General features: G+C 41.4%; 2 protein-coding genes across 2 annotated transcripts in view; both read right to left on the bottom strand.

Moving 5' to 3' along the window:
- Positions 1-680: 680 nt before the first annotated feature.
- LOC113076092 (lysyl oxidase homolog 4-like) overlaps positions 681-12,198 on the bottom strand; it is an 11,558-nt gene continuing 40 nt past the window's right edge. The window contains exons 1-13 of the mRNA XM_026248764.1: positions 11,910-12,198; positions 11,468-11,682; positions 8,035-8,073; positions 7,743-7,953; positions 7,488-7,668; positions 6,289-6,443; positions 5,563-5,730; positions 4,905-5,067; positions 4,458-4,701; positions 3,487-3,602; positions 2,646-2,782; positions 1,942-2,053; positions 681-1,263 (exon numbers count right to left, since the gene is read on the bottom strand). The exon at positions 11,910-12,198 is cut by the window's right edge and continues 40 nt beyond it. Coding sequence (XP_026104549.1) covers positions 1,193-1,263; positions 1,942-2,053; positions 2,646-2,782; positions 3,487-3,602; positions 4,458-4,701; positions 4,905-5,067; positions 5,563-5,730; positions 6,289-6,443; positions 7,488-7,668; positions 7,743-7,953; positions 8,035-8,073; positions 11,468-11,682; positions 11,910-11,942 — 1,845 coding nt within the window. The 5' untranslated portion in view covers positions 11,943-12,198 and the 3' untranslated portion in view covers positions 681-1,192. The remainder of the gene's footprint in view (positions 1,264-1,941; positions 2,054-2,645; positions 2,783-3,486; positions 3,603-4,457; positions 4,702-4,904; positions 5,068-5,562; positions 5,731-6,288; positions 6,444-7,487; positions 7,669-7,742; positions 7,954-8,034; positions 8,074-11,467; positions 11,683-11,909) is intronic.
- Positions 11,998-12,198, bottom strand: part of LOC113076093 (lysyl oxidase homolog 4-like) — a 1,118-nt gene continuing 917 nt past the window's right edge. The window contains exons 2-3 of the mRNA XM_026248765.1: positions 12,185-12,198; positions 11,998-12,117 (exon numbers count right to left, since the gene is read on the bottom strand). The exon at positions 12,185-12,198 is cut by the window's right edge and continues 210 nt beyond it. Of these exons, the coding sequence (XP_026104550.1) occupies positions 11,998-12,117; positions 12,185-12,198 (134 nt within the window). The remainder of the gene's footprint in view (positions 12,118-12,184) is intronic.

Genomic DNA, 12,198 nt, shown 5'->3' with positions numbered 1-12,198 from the left:
ATGTTTATTTTTCAAGTATTCAGTGCTTTAAGTGGCCCAAAAGAGGTGCCGGTACTCTATTATAGCCTTCTTTTTGTGATGACTCTCCTCATCCCCTGAGGTAACAACAACTATATTGAAGAAGTTTTATATACAGCAGTCAACAGACGACCTTAATAATAAATCCTTTTATTAGTTTGTGGATTTGCTTGCACTAGAAAGAACTACTCAACATAAATAAAATGTGCAAAAGGATTTTGAAAAAATACCCTTAGAAAGAGCTACTGCATTACAGCATTCAAACTCCCGAACTGATTCAAATGATTCGCGATCCCGCTCCGAACTAGGAAGAATTAGGAAGAGTGCATTGTGAAGGGCGCTGTGAAAAGCGGCAGCGCAGGCAAAGGATTTAAAACCTCTATTAAAACAGATCCAAATGAACGTACTGGTATGATAAAAACACGTTCTCGGTGCACGGAGAGGTGACGGTACACTCAAGAGATATATTTGGAAGTGACGGTACTGAGTACCGCTGTGTACCGGCCACTTAAAGCACTGGAAGTATTGAAACACAATCTGTGCATGTGACACAACGGTGATGAAACCTTTCTGACACAGATTCTGCTGCTCTGTTAATAATCATAATAACCTAGAATCATATTCAAGACTAAATGAGAGGCTAAAAACTAGCACCAGTGGCCAGAGAAATAAACATGACAACATCAGAAAACATCTTGAAATCATCAACACAACACTCAACAAGAACTAGGAGTTTTACAACCTTTTTATTAACAGAAATTGAGGTATCAGATTATTTGATTAAATAAAAGTTTCAAAAACGTGAACTAGAATATGAAAATCACGAGCAGAAAAAAATTACACTTTTTGGAAGAAAAGTTCTATTCCGTTTACAAGTGGTGACAACCTGAAAAACTGTTCCCGTTTCATGACGGATTCTCAATGTTAGTGTCTTTATTTTGTGCCGTCACATGTTCCCTGTGAATCTCGTCTGGGTGATGAAGATGAATCACACACACAGCCTCGGTGAGATGTGCTGGAAACATCTGCACAAACTCAAGAAATCTCTCATTATAACGGCAGGAAGTTCTTCTGATCTTCTGCTTCATGAATACTGGCCGAGCTGTCAATCATCGCACTAACCCCACCCCCTACCCGTCAATCACACAGACTCCGCCCAGCGAGCGTCGCTCCATCAGAGGAAGTTGTTTGAGATCTGACGCTGGTGTTCAAACAGGTCCTCTGCCTCTGCGCTGTAAGCGTCTCCTGAAACAGCCAGAAAACTCATGTCTGAGTTTCATTTACATCTTTATCTTTGAGATGTGTTCAAAAAGGAAATAGTTCACACAGAATTTCTAGCAAGTTTTACCAATAACTATAGGAAACAGCAAGTAATTAAACATGACATTTTGAAATAGATGGACTAAAATAGTATTTTCTTTTAAAATGTATTACAATAATTTATGAATTAACTAAATATTTTAATTGTATGCTTTAATTTATTATTATTTATTGCAAAAAATAAATGTTAACGTTTTATGCCATTTATTTTTTTATTTCATTTTATTTTGCAAATAGTATATATTTATAATACTGGCCATTAATATAAAATACGTCTGCTAAAAATACATTCTTGTAAAACATACTCCAGGTATCTTTTTTTTTTTTTTTTACAATTTCAATGAATTATTTTTTGTATTATTAAAATTTATTTTTTTCTTAATCATCAAAAGAATGAACATTTAAAAAAAATGTAATTTTTTAATACATTTTTATTGGCTTATTTTCTTTTTATATTGTGTAAAACAGAAAGTAGTAGCAGGTGCCTTAGAAAGAAAGAGTATTTTCTTGTAACCTGTAAGTAGTTTTGAGAGAGTTATGTTGATCTGGATCTGATGTGTTCAGACTGTGAAGTGAAGTGAAGTGAAGTGAAGTGTGTCTCACCGCTGTGGCAGCCGTACAGATAGACACGTGCTCCGTCGTAGCGGCAGCGGCAGCGCATCACGTTATTCTGGAAATCAGACTCGGCCATATCCAGTGAGGGATTCACCTCCACCTGCGCACACACACACACACAACAGTGAGTCTCCATCTGAACTGAAGCACATCTCATGACTGCGTAAGTTTGTGTGAGAGAGAGTATGTGTGTGTGTGTGTATGTGTGTGTGTGATAGAGAGAGAGAGAGTATGTGTGTGTGTGTGTGTGAGAGAGAGTATGTGTGTGTGTGTGTTTTATTGTTTTTGTGACCTATCATACAGAATGAGTTTTTTTGAGAAAGTAAAAATGCACAAAGTTTCCTGTGAGGGTTAGTTGTACGGAGATAGAATATACAGTTTCTACATTATAAAAACCATTACTATGTGTGTGTGCGTGTGTGTGTGTGTGTGTTAAGAGAGAGAGAGAGAGGTTCAGGCTTTATTTGTCATCTGAGTGTTGAAGGACTCAGAAAAACAGCCTGTGTTCAGGTCAAACACAAGAAGAGATTCAAGCAACAAACCTTTAAAATCAAACTAGACTGAGGGCCGTGGGCAAAAAATAAAACGTTACATTATGTAGGATTAGTGTGAGCGTGACCTCTGACCTCAGGTTTAGGGTCAGGCTGAGCGTGACCTCTGACCTCAGGGTTAGGGTGAGCATGACCTCTGACCTGGAAGATGTAGTCTCCGGGCCGCACGTCGGTGATGTCCACCCACTGGCAGTCGATGTCGTGGCTGTACGTATCCCAGCAGCCCACAGTGATGCCCTGATCGCCCATGTTATAGCAGGCATAGCGTTTGCTCAGACCTGTTACCGTGGAGACCAAGCAGAACCAGAGGTCATGACCTCATCAGCGTCAGGTTTTACATGATTCCTGTTCTGCAGTTATTCACTTCACTCCAGTCTGAAACTACACTGAATACATGGACTGTATTTTTACTCTAGAAGTTCTAAGCAGCCATGCATTATTGTTCTCTGCTGATCTCTACATAAGAAGAGTTCCACCACTGCTCCAGCAGGTGTCAGTAGATCTAGATGAGGAGTAATGTACTGCATCTCCTTCACTGTACACCACTGAGACAGAGGACCCTCCAGCCCGGTTGTTACGATAATTAAATGTCAGAAATAGTTTATAACATTTCATTAAAAAATGAGAAAATATTTGAAAAAAGATGGTCTTTTTAAAAAGTATTTATTTGGAAAATATTATTAAATATAAAAATATTATTTAGAATAACAATTAGGGCTGTCAGTCAATTCATTTGTAATCAGATTAACTACTTGTAGTTTTTAAATTAGAATTTAAGTGATTTTTAACTTCCAATTTTTATTTTTAACTTAATAAAAATAAAAAAAGATGGTGTTTCATGATTCTTTTTTATTAATATGAATTTCCCAGGTCTGGGATCCTAGTCTTAAAAAATATATACATATATTTTGTAATTATAAACACATTTTAAATAAGAAAATTAATTCTTAACTAAATTTAAATAAGAAATATGCGGCTTCACCTTCAGGGCAGTACGTGTCCTCCAGACAGAAGCTGGCCTTGTGACCCTCCGCGACCTTTGTGCCGTTCAGGGTCAGGAGGTCATAGTGCGTGAACACCTCGATGCTGTGGTAGTGTCTGTAAGAGACGAAGAGCACGGCTCAGTCAAACACCACCATCATGTGACACTATCCTGGCCTCTGATTGGCTGCTGGAGCGGGAGACAACCAATCAGAGCGAGAGATGATGTAACCGTGACACCAGCACAAACGCAGTGACATCAGTGACAGAAAACACACAGACTTTTAGATAATAGCACTAAAATAACTAATACATAAAAATGATTCAAGAATTATATTAATTATATGGTGTAAGTGTTTTGCCTTGTTTGTTTTATTGTGAAATTAGTTATTTATTCCAATTCAACATTTTTTATTAAATTAATTTTAGTAATTGTATTAAACAGATTTTTTCAATTATTTATTTTTGATCTGACTTTTTTTTATTAATTTTATTTATACAAAATATTAATTCTAATTTCATATGATTAATTTTCACAACTAATATTTTGATGAATTAGTCAATTTCAGTCAATTAGTCAGTTTTGTTTTGTTTGTTTCATTTTAAAATCTATTTATTAACATTTATTTAATCTAGTTTGTCATTTTTATTATTCAATTCATTTGATTAAGTAATTTTTTAAAATAACTTTATCATTAGTAAAGTGATAAATCTTTCTCAAAAGATCCTCATAACAAGCCCCTGCTAAAATAATAAAACAGAGCTCAGTTCATCATGAGTGTGATGTTTTCTGTGCGCACAGAGAGATGCTAAATGTTTTTATTTTTTTAACATTAAAGTGGTTTTAAAACCTCGAGGCACAAGACGAGAAAGAACTCAATTTAGCTCATGCACTCTCACACTCGCTCTCTCTCTCTCACACACACACACACGCACCCTCTCTCTCACACACACACACACACACACACTCACCGGTGGCACTGGTGCCAGGTCCAGGACTCCCGTGAGGCTCGCGGTCTGAAGTCGGCCCGTCCGAGGTTCATGATGCGTGAGGAGAAGCGCAGCAGGCGGCGGTGACCGTAGGGCCAGGTCATGCGTGCGGCGGAGGACGACAGACAGTTCTCCTCGTGAGCGCAGGTCAGCAGGTGCAGTGGACGGTCCTCCAGATACGCAGACTCCTGCACCAGCTGCGCGTCGATCACCAGATCCGGAGCCGCTGAGGACACACACAACACACATACACACATACACAAGAGCAACAGATTTAACAGCTGCATTAATACTGCAGCGAATCACTTTAATACAAATATTACATTAAACCTTTTTGGTCTGCTGAACCCCTTCGATAATATTTACTTTAAGTCACTTTGAGATTATGTGTGTGTGTGTGTGTGTGTGTGTGTTAAGGTGTGCTCGTACCATCTGCACAGGTGACTCCGGCGGCTCTGGCTCCGCCCCCTCGTGGGCAGGACACCTGTCTGTTCCTGTGGCACTGCTGGATGGAGATCTCTGTGCCGATGCAGTGTGTTCCGCTCAGAAGCACGTCCTCGGACCCGGAGCTGCTGGGCCAGAACCAGGTCTCCTGCGGGACGGACCGAACACATGACTGCCTCCGCAGGAATCCACCCAGAGTCTAATAACACCTGCTATTACAGCTAATTCATGCACATTATCAAATACTTTCCACGTTCCTCTCCACCGTCTATTTAGCGAGAGGCTTTAATAAGAGTGCAAATGTGCTCCGGTTCAGCAGCTCTATTCTGGGTTTGTTTTCTCTCTGGTTTCCTGCTCTTTCCCTGAATCTGTGCAGGGCTGTAATTACCTCTGCATGGAAACAGCAGCCGTGAAAACAGTGAAACGAATAGATTCTGCATTGCGCATCTGACTTTACCTCGTGACTGTGTTTGTTTAATGCTTTTCATCTGCTGCAAGTCATTTATCATGTTGGAAAAAAGAGACACAAGTTTGTTTCCCCGGTTTCATTTTTCACTATTAATACCTTGCACCTGTTTCCAAGAAAGTCAGGCTGTTATTGTCTTGAACACATGGTATGGAGGTTGGAGGTAACGTCACGTACCTGATGGGCTCTGGAAGCGAAGCCCAAGCCGAGCTGTCGACACACCACCATGGCTTCATTAATGCCCCAGTTCTGACCGCAGACGGAGCCCCAGCGCTGCTGACCGTTCACCTCCATCAGCACCTCCACCCGGCCCTCCGCCGCCTCCCGCCCCCCCGCCAGACGCACCTGGACATTACAGGACACACCACAGCCCGGGGGGCACTCGTCAGGTCACACACCACTGCTTCATGTTTGCTCAAACTATAACTAACTACAGAACTGTGACTGAAAATAAGGATGATTCAGGGGCAAAACTGTTGAAAAATCATTAATACAATCACTAACAGTAGAATTCAATTCTAATTACTTTTGACCAGTAGGTGGCACCATGACAAACTCAGTGTATCAATACGGTAAAGTGTCATAAAGTACAATTTCGGCATCATACCATACATTTTTATTCAGAAAAACAGTTTGACATATATTAGTATAACTTTTTTGCCATCATGATCCCAATCAAATTTGGTGAAAATTGGTCTATGAGGAGTTTGAAAAAGGCAGACAGAATATGTCCGAAACTTCAGACAGTTGGTGGCGCTAGAGCGTTTGAGTCAGAGACTCCAGATTTACTGTGATAAATGTGTATATAGTCTTCTATCTGAACACCAAATTTGACAGCGTTTAACCATCCACTTCTGCAGGCTGCCATCGACTCGAGCGGAAGATTAGTGTCTCTGTACGTACGGTGGCGCTCAGGCCGGTGTTGGGGACGTTGCAGCGGACAGATGCATCCTGGGAGTGTTTGCATGAGTGCAGTGGCACCTCCCGGAAGCGGCACTGTGTGATGGAGCGCTCCTGTCCCGAACACTGCACCGCGTTCATGTGGATCAGACCCGTACCTGCACAAACACATGTTCCACGAGCTGATGAAGAAAACTGCAACTGGCCTGATTGAAAGGTAAATGGAGGCATGTGTGATGTGGACGCTGGATTCAGTAAATTACAATGGAAGTGTTTAATAGATGGAAATGTGTCCAGTTCGGGAGTTCGGAGCGGCTTCTCGGATCATTTGAATCAATTCGAAAAATCGGAGCGGGTTCGCGAATCATTTGAGTCAGTTTGGAGATCGCGAATCATTTGAGTCAGTTCGGGAGTTTGAATGCAGTAATGCAGTAGCTCTTTCTAAGGGTATTTTTTTCAAAATCCTTTTTCACATTTTATTTATGTTCAGTAGTTCTTTCTAGCGCAAGCAAATCCACAAACTAATAAAAGGATTTATTATTAAGGTCGCCTGTTGACTGCTGTATATAAACCCCTTCAATATAGTTGGTGTTACCTCAGGGGATGAGGGGAGTCATCAAAAAAAAAAAAATTTAATATATATATATATTTTGCTATAATAGAGTGCCGGCACCACTTTTGAGCCACTTAAAGCACTGCTCCTAATCACCACTGAAGAACAGACTGACAGCGTATAATTTAGAGCATTAACCCTGAAAATAGAGCAAAACCCCAAACCTGAGGCGATGGAACAGAAGCACATTTATAGGAGAGCATGCTGGGAAGACTCATCTTCATGCTGCTGTAGTGTTGTGATGTGTATGATCAGATTCAGCAGTAAACACTCAGAGCCTCTGTGTTCCACAACATCTGAATAACTGAGTGTCCAGACTGGTTTAAACTGGTTACACCAAACATACTTATAAGCATGGTTAGGGTTATTGAATAATAATAATATTTTACAGTTATGATGATATACATTCATTACATTGTGTTTATGGCCGAATTGTGCCCAAAGGATTAGGAATTTGTATGTATTTTTTGTAATATTTTTATGTAATAATAATTTCTGTTTAGACTAGTGGAGAAACTCAAACTCAACACCCATGAGCCCTGGGAAAGAGGAAATAACACTGAGCTCATATCAGCTCTGGTGACATTACCTTGACCCATGAGTGCTCCTCGTGGGGCGTCTCTGGCCGAGCCGAAGCCCAGCTCTCTGCACACCACGCTGGCCGCGGTCAGATCCCACAGATGGTCACACACGGTCCCCCACTTCCCCTCGCGGAGCACCTCCACCCGGCCCTCGCCCAGCCGTGCACCGGCCTTCAGACGCACCGCCGCCTGCAGGAACACACAGACACATGAGCCGTGTCCCCGGGGCCAGGGCTCACAGCTGGACCCTGTGCAGCACTCACGTTCAGAGGGGGCGGAGCCTGTGGGGGTCTGGAGGCGGAGCTTCTGGAGAACTGAGCACCGGGAACACAGCGCACCACTGCGTGCATCCCTCCGGAGCAGGGAACGTCGTGCCGCGGGACGGAGAGCTGCGCTCGACACTGTGCCAGAGACACCTCCGAACCCGAACACTGAACCCTCTCGACCCAGAACGCCTTCTTACTGACCGCAGACCTGCACACACACACACACACATCTCTCTCAGCGTCCCTTCATACAGCCAGCACTGACAACAAACAGCGGATGAAGCCTTACCTTGTGGCTGGATCCTCCATCTTTGAGTCCCACAGTTTCCTGAAACACACGAATGAGCCGATCAACAGGACTGGACTAAATAAACAGCTTAATAACCTCCACAAAGGAAACCCAACAGGATACATCGGTTTTATTACAGTAAAAGTGTAGTTACCAATGTTTTTTGTTCATATAACCACAGTTTTATTACAATATCATGGTTAAACTAGGGTAAGTGTATCTAAACTATGGTTTATTTGTGGTTATCCTGAGTTTACGAGACACACAGGATGAATATAGAGATGCAGTCATGAATCAGTGGTTTGAAGGAGAGAACTAGAGATATTAAAGTCAGACATCTCTTATGATTTCTAGGCGTGTAGAGTTGAGTAGAGACGCTGTGACGTGATCCAACATCAGACACTACTGAATTATCTCTAGAGAGTTAGTCTGAACTAGAAGTGCAGCTTGTTTCTGGGTTTCTTCTGTCTACAACACACATCATCCTGCAGGATTATACAGCGGCTGAATTCAGACGAGGGAAAAGAGCTGAAATGACTGTCCTAACGAGTCACTGAATTAAAGCAGCAGTTAAATACCCACAAGCACCTGCTGAAACACATGGAAACACGACAAACTAACACACACACATAGCATTGTGTTTCTGGAGACAGCACGTATATATATCTCTCGTCTGTCTGAGCGCTGGTGGTCCGCTCTGCTGGCAGCATGACTTTAGGAAACCACTTATTTGCCACATCAACAGAGATCCAGGGCTGTGATTGGCTGAGAGCAGTCACATGACCCAAGAGCCGCCCGGAGCCACAGACACATCAAGAGAAGATCAGAAGAGATGAAGAAGCTTTAATGAGCGACAAACACATCGTCAGACATGAAAACACACACACACACACACACACACACACACAGCACAAATACACATGACTCTGCCCATAACAGATTAGAAATATGTGCTGAATTTGTTTTAAACAGCGAAGCTAAGTGAAATAAATTAAAGAGAATTATCACATCACAGATTCTTGATTTTATTGCATTTTAGAAAATGTCCCAACTTTTCTGGAATTGCAGCTTCCTTTTATTCATGATTTATTTTTATTAAAATGTGTGATGTATTCACATATGTTCTATGCAAAAAAAATAAATTTCACTTCAAATTTGACCAAAGGTTTTTCTTTTTTCTTATTAAAATATGTGGGGGACAAAATGTGTTTTTAAATGCTTTGCAAAATGTATTGGCAAAAAATAGTAAATATATTTAGAAACTTATTTTTGCAAATATATTTTTGGCCATACTTTGAAATAAATTAAAACGTTTATGTGAAAATGTTTTTTTTTTCCTAATCTAATAAGCACTAGGATTTTCTTCAACCAAACCAAACATCCTTCTTTCAAAGTCCTTTTTTAGAGAAGAAAAGTGCCTATTCAGTGTGTCCTGTGTCAAACTAATTATGATATTTAAATACAAAGATCTGAGGATTAGATTTAATCCATAACACAACATCAGTGAACCTGGCCTGAAATGAGAACACATATAAAGCCAAGGAGCACATTCTCACAAGGGAAAGAGTTGAAATGAAACGACAGCCAGAATGGAGCTGAACCGGGTGGAGTCCTGAAACCAGCTCTTAAAGATCACTCGCAGAAGCACAGAATCTCTGCGGCTGGAGTCTAATATAGACAGCACAGAAACAGAGACGCAAGCCCAGCATTTAACACTCCTCACAGAACAATACACACTTTCACTTTCACATGTTTCAGATTCAGAATCTGTAGAGATCAGCACTGAAAAACCAGACAGAAATACTGAAGAAGAGCAGCACTTGCATCACATCTGCTCTGAAACTGTAAAGTGAAGTGAGAGTGAACTAAAGGTCAAAACTATTAAATCTATTCCTGACCACATAAACACTGCTCATTAAAACTGTGCTTTTTCTTGTTAAACTCTCTGTCAGTGCTGCAGTGGGCAGAATCACACACAGTGTTCAGAAAGAGTTTATTAAAAAAAAAAACAGCACAGAATTCCTCCAAACAGTTGCCATGACAACTTGCAGCTGTAAACAAAAGCTTGCCCCGCCTCCGAGCTCTTCTGATTGGTTCACTGTTTCAGACCTGACGTTGATGAGCAGCGCTGCGTGTAGAAATGTACACTAAATCCTTTTATTTTGACACAGCATCTTGTGTGTGACACCCTCCAAAAGACCATCTAGATCATTTTTACATAGAAAAGTATGCTTCACTTCTGTACGTGTATGTTGTTGTATGCATACAGCCGAACACATATTGTGTTCCATCTGTGAAACAGCGGAGCAGTGCTGCCACCTTGTGGAACAACTGATTAGTGCAAAACTAATTCAATGCGGATGTGGGACCGTGGGAGCTGTGCGTACAAAGTACGGTTACAAAATGCACGTATAGTATGCTTCTGGTGACGGAATTTGATACTGGTAGAAAATATATTAACATAAATACATCTTGAAGCACATCTGTTTTTAGCCACTCTTTGCACATTTTGAAAAATGTTTAAGAATAGATTTTATTTTCTGGCGTATGGTGACTGGAGGTCTTTGGGTTCGCTCGGCTCGTCACTGATGATGAAGATGGTGTGACTATAACTCTTTAATCAGTCTCAGTCAGTCATTATCGGGATGGATCACCACACACTTCCTCTGATTCTCACGATCCTTCTGTCCTGTTATGACTAGATGAAAGAAGCGGCTGATTCGAGCAGGAAGTGGAAGTGAGAGCTGATGGAAAGGCACGCGCTCTGATGAAGAAGGAGAAAGTCTGGGATATTCACAGACACATCCAGAGCAGACGCATGGAATCATGTAATTACAGGCGAGGACACACGCTGCTATTCCTGAATCTCAATCTGACACTAAACACAGTGTGTGGAAGACTGCTTTCTCCAGGGAGGAACACCCTCAAACTACTGTTAGTCCACTAATATAATATCACACATTTTAGTACATCAAGTTAATCAACTTGCATCAGCTACATTAACATGAGAAATACTTTATTTACTAACCTTTTTATTTTCTTCATTATTATTTTTCAAGCATTATTAATTTACTTTTGTAGTGTTTGCTATTTTTTTTAAATTTTAATTAAATTTTATATTTTCTGTACTTATTTTAATTTTAGGTGTTTTTGTAATTTTTTGTAGTTTTTTTTTTATTATGTCTATACAGGTTTAATTTATTTATTTTTTGTCAGTTTTAATTTTAGTTTTAGTTAGTTGGCAACTAGTTACAATAAGTTCTTAAAAGGTTTAAGTTTTTATATTTTATTGAATTTCAGTATAACATTTATTATTTATTTTTAATTAATAAAAACATTAATTAAACTATAATATCCTTAGTTAGTAGACCATTGAAGCTTGTTCGTTGCTGATCCCCAATGATGAAGGTGGATCTTGTAGACACACACTCACCGGTACACGCGTGTGTCGTGTTGCTCCGCGGACGGGTATCCCAGCATGCCACACGCCACACGACTGCTGCTCAGATCCCAGCCCAGACTACACACCTGCCTCCATTTCCCAGCATGCCTCACCTCCAGCACCCCCTCCGTTACCATGGCAGCGCTCCGAGTGGGGGTCAGGACGGGTCGGAGACGCACCTCGTCCAGCCGGAGCGACCCAGACGGCTGAGAGAGACACGGACAAACACAGTTCACTGGACCTTTTTGTTAAATATCACTGAAGATCCTGAAGACTGGAGGAATGATGCTGAAAATACAGCGGAGCATCACAGAAATACATTACACTTTAACACAGATTCACACAGAAAACAGATGTTTACATTAGAATAATATTTGACTGTTTTATTCTGTTTTTGATCAAAGAAATGCTGCTGAGTATTAGAGGCTCTGACCTGCTCGTCCACGTCGGTGAAGTCCAGATCCATCCTGTTGCTGTGCTCCAGACGGGGATAGACCGGCTCAGGCGCTGGTGCTGGTCTCTCAGGGTTTCTGGTGGTCTGAGCGGGCGTCACTTCCTGTGCTCTCCTGTAGGAGGCTCTGCTGCGCAGGAAGTCTGGGATCTGGTGTCCCCGCGGGGTGACGGCGCTCTCGAACCCGTTCCTGCGCAGATGGATGCGATGACCGTTGAGGTGCGGTGAGGACGGGCCCCGGGCCCCGCGGTGGAGACCGATCTCATGCCCA

Source organism: Carassius auratus, unplaced genomic scaffold, assembly GCF_003368295.1.
Source record: "Carassius auratus strain Wakin unplaced genomic scaffold, ASM336829v1 scaf_tig00018649, whole genome shotgun sequence".
Classification (NCBI taxonomy): domain Eukaryota; kingdom Metazoa; phylum Chordata; class Actinopteri; order Cypriniformes; family Cyprinidae; genus Carassius; species Carassius auratus.
The sequence above is the reverse complement of the archived record's forward strand: the minus strand, read 5'-3'. Positions and strand labels throughout refer to the sequence as shown.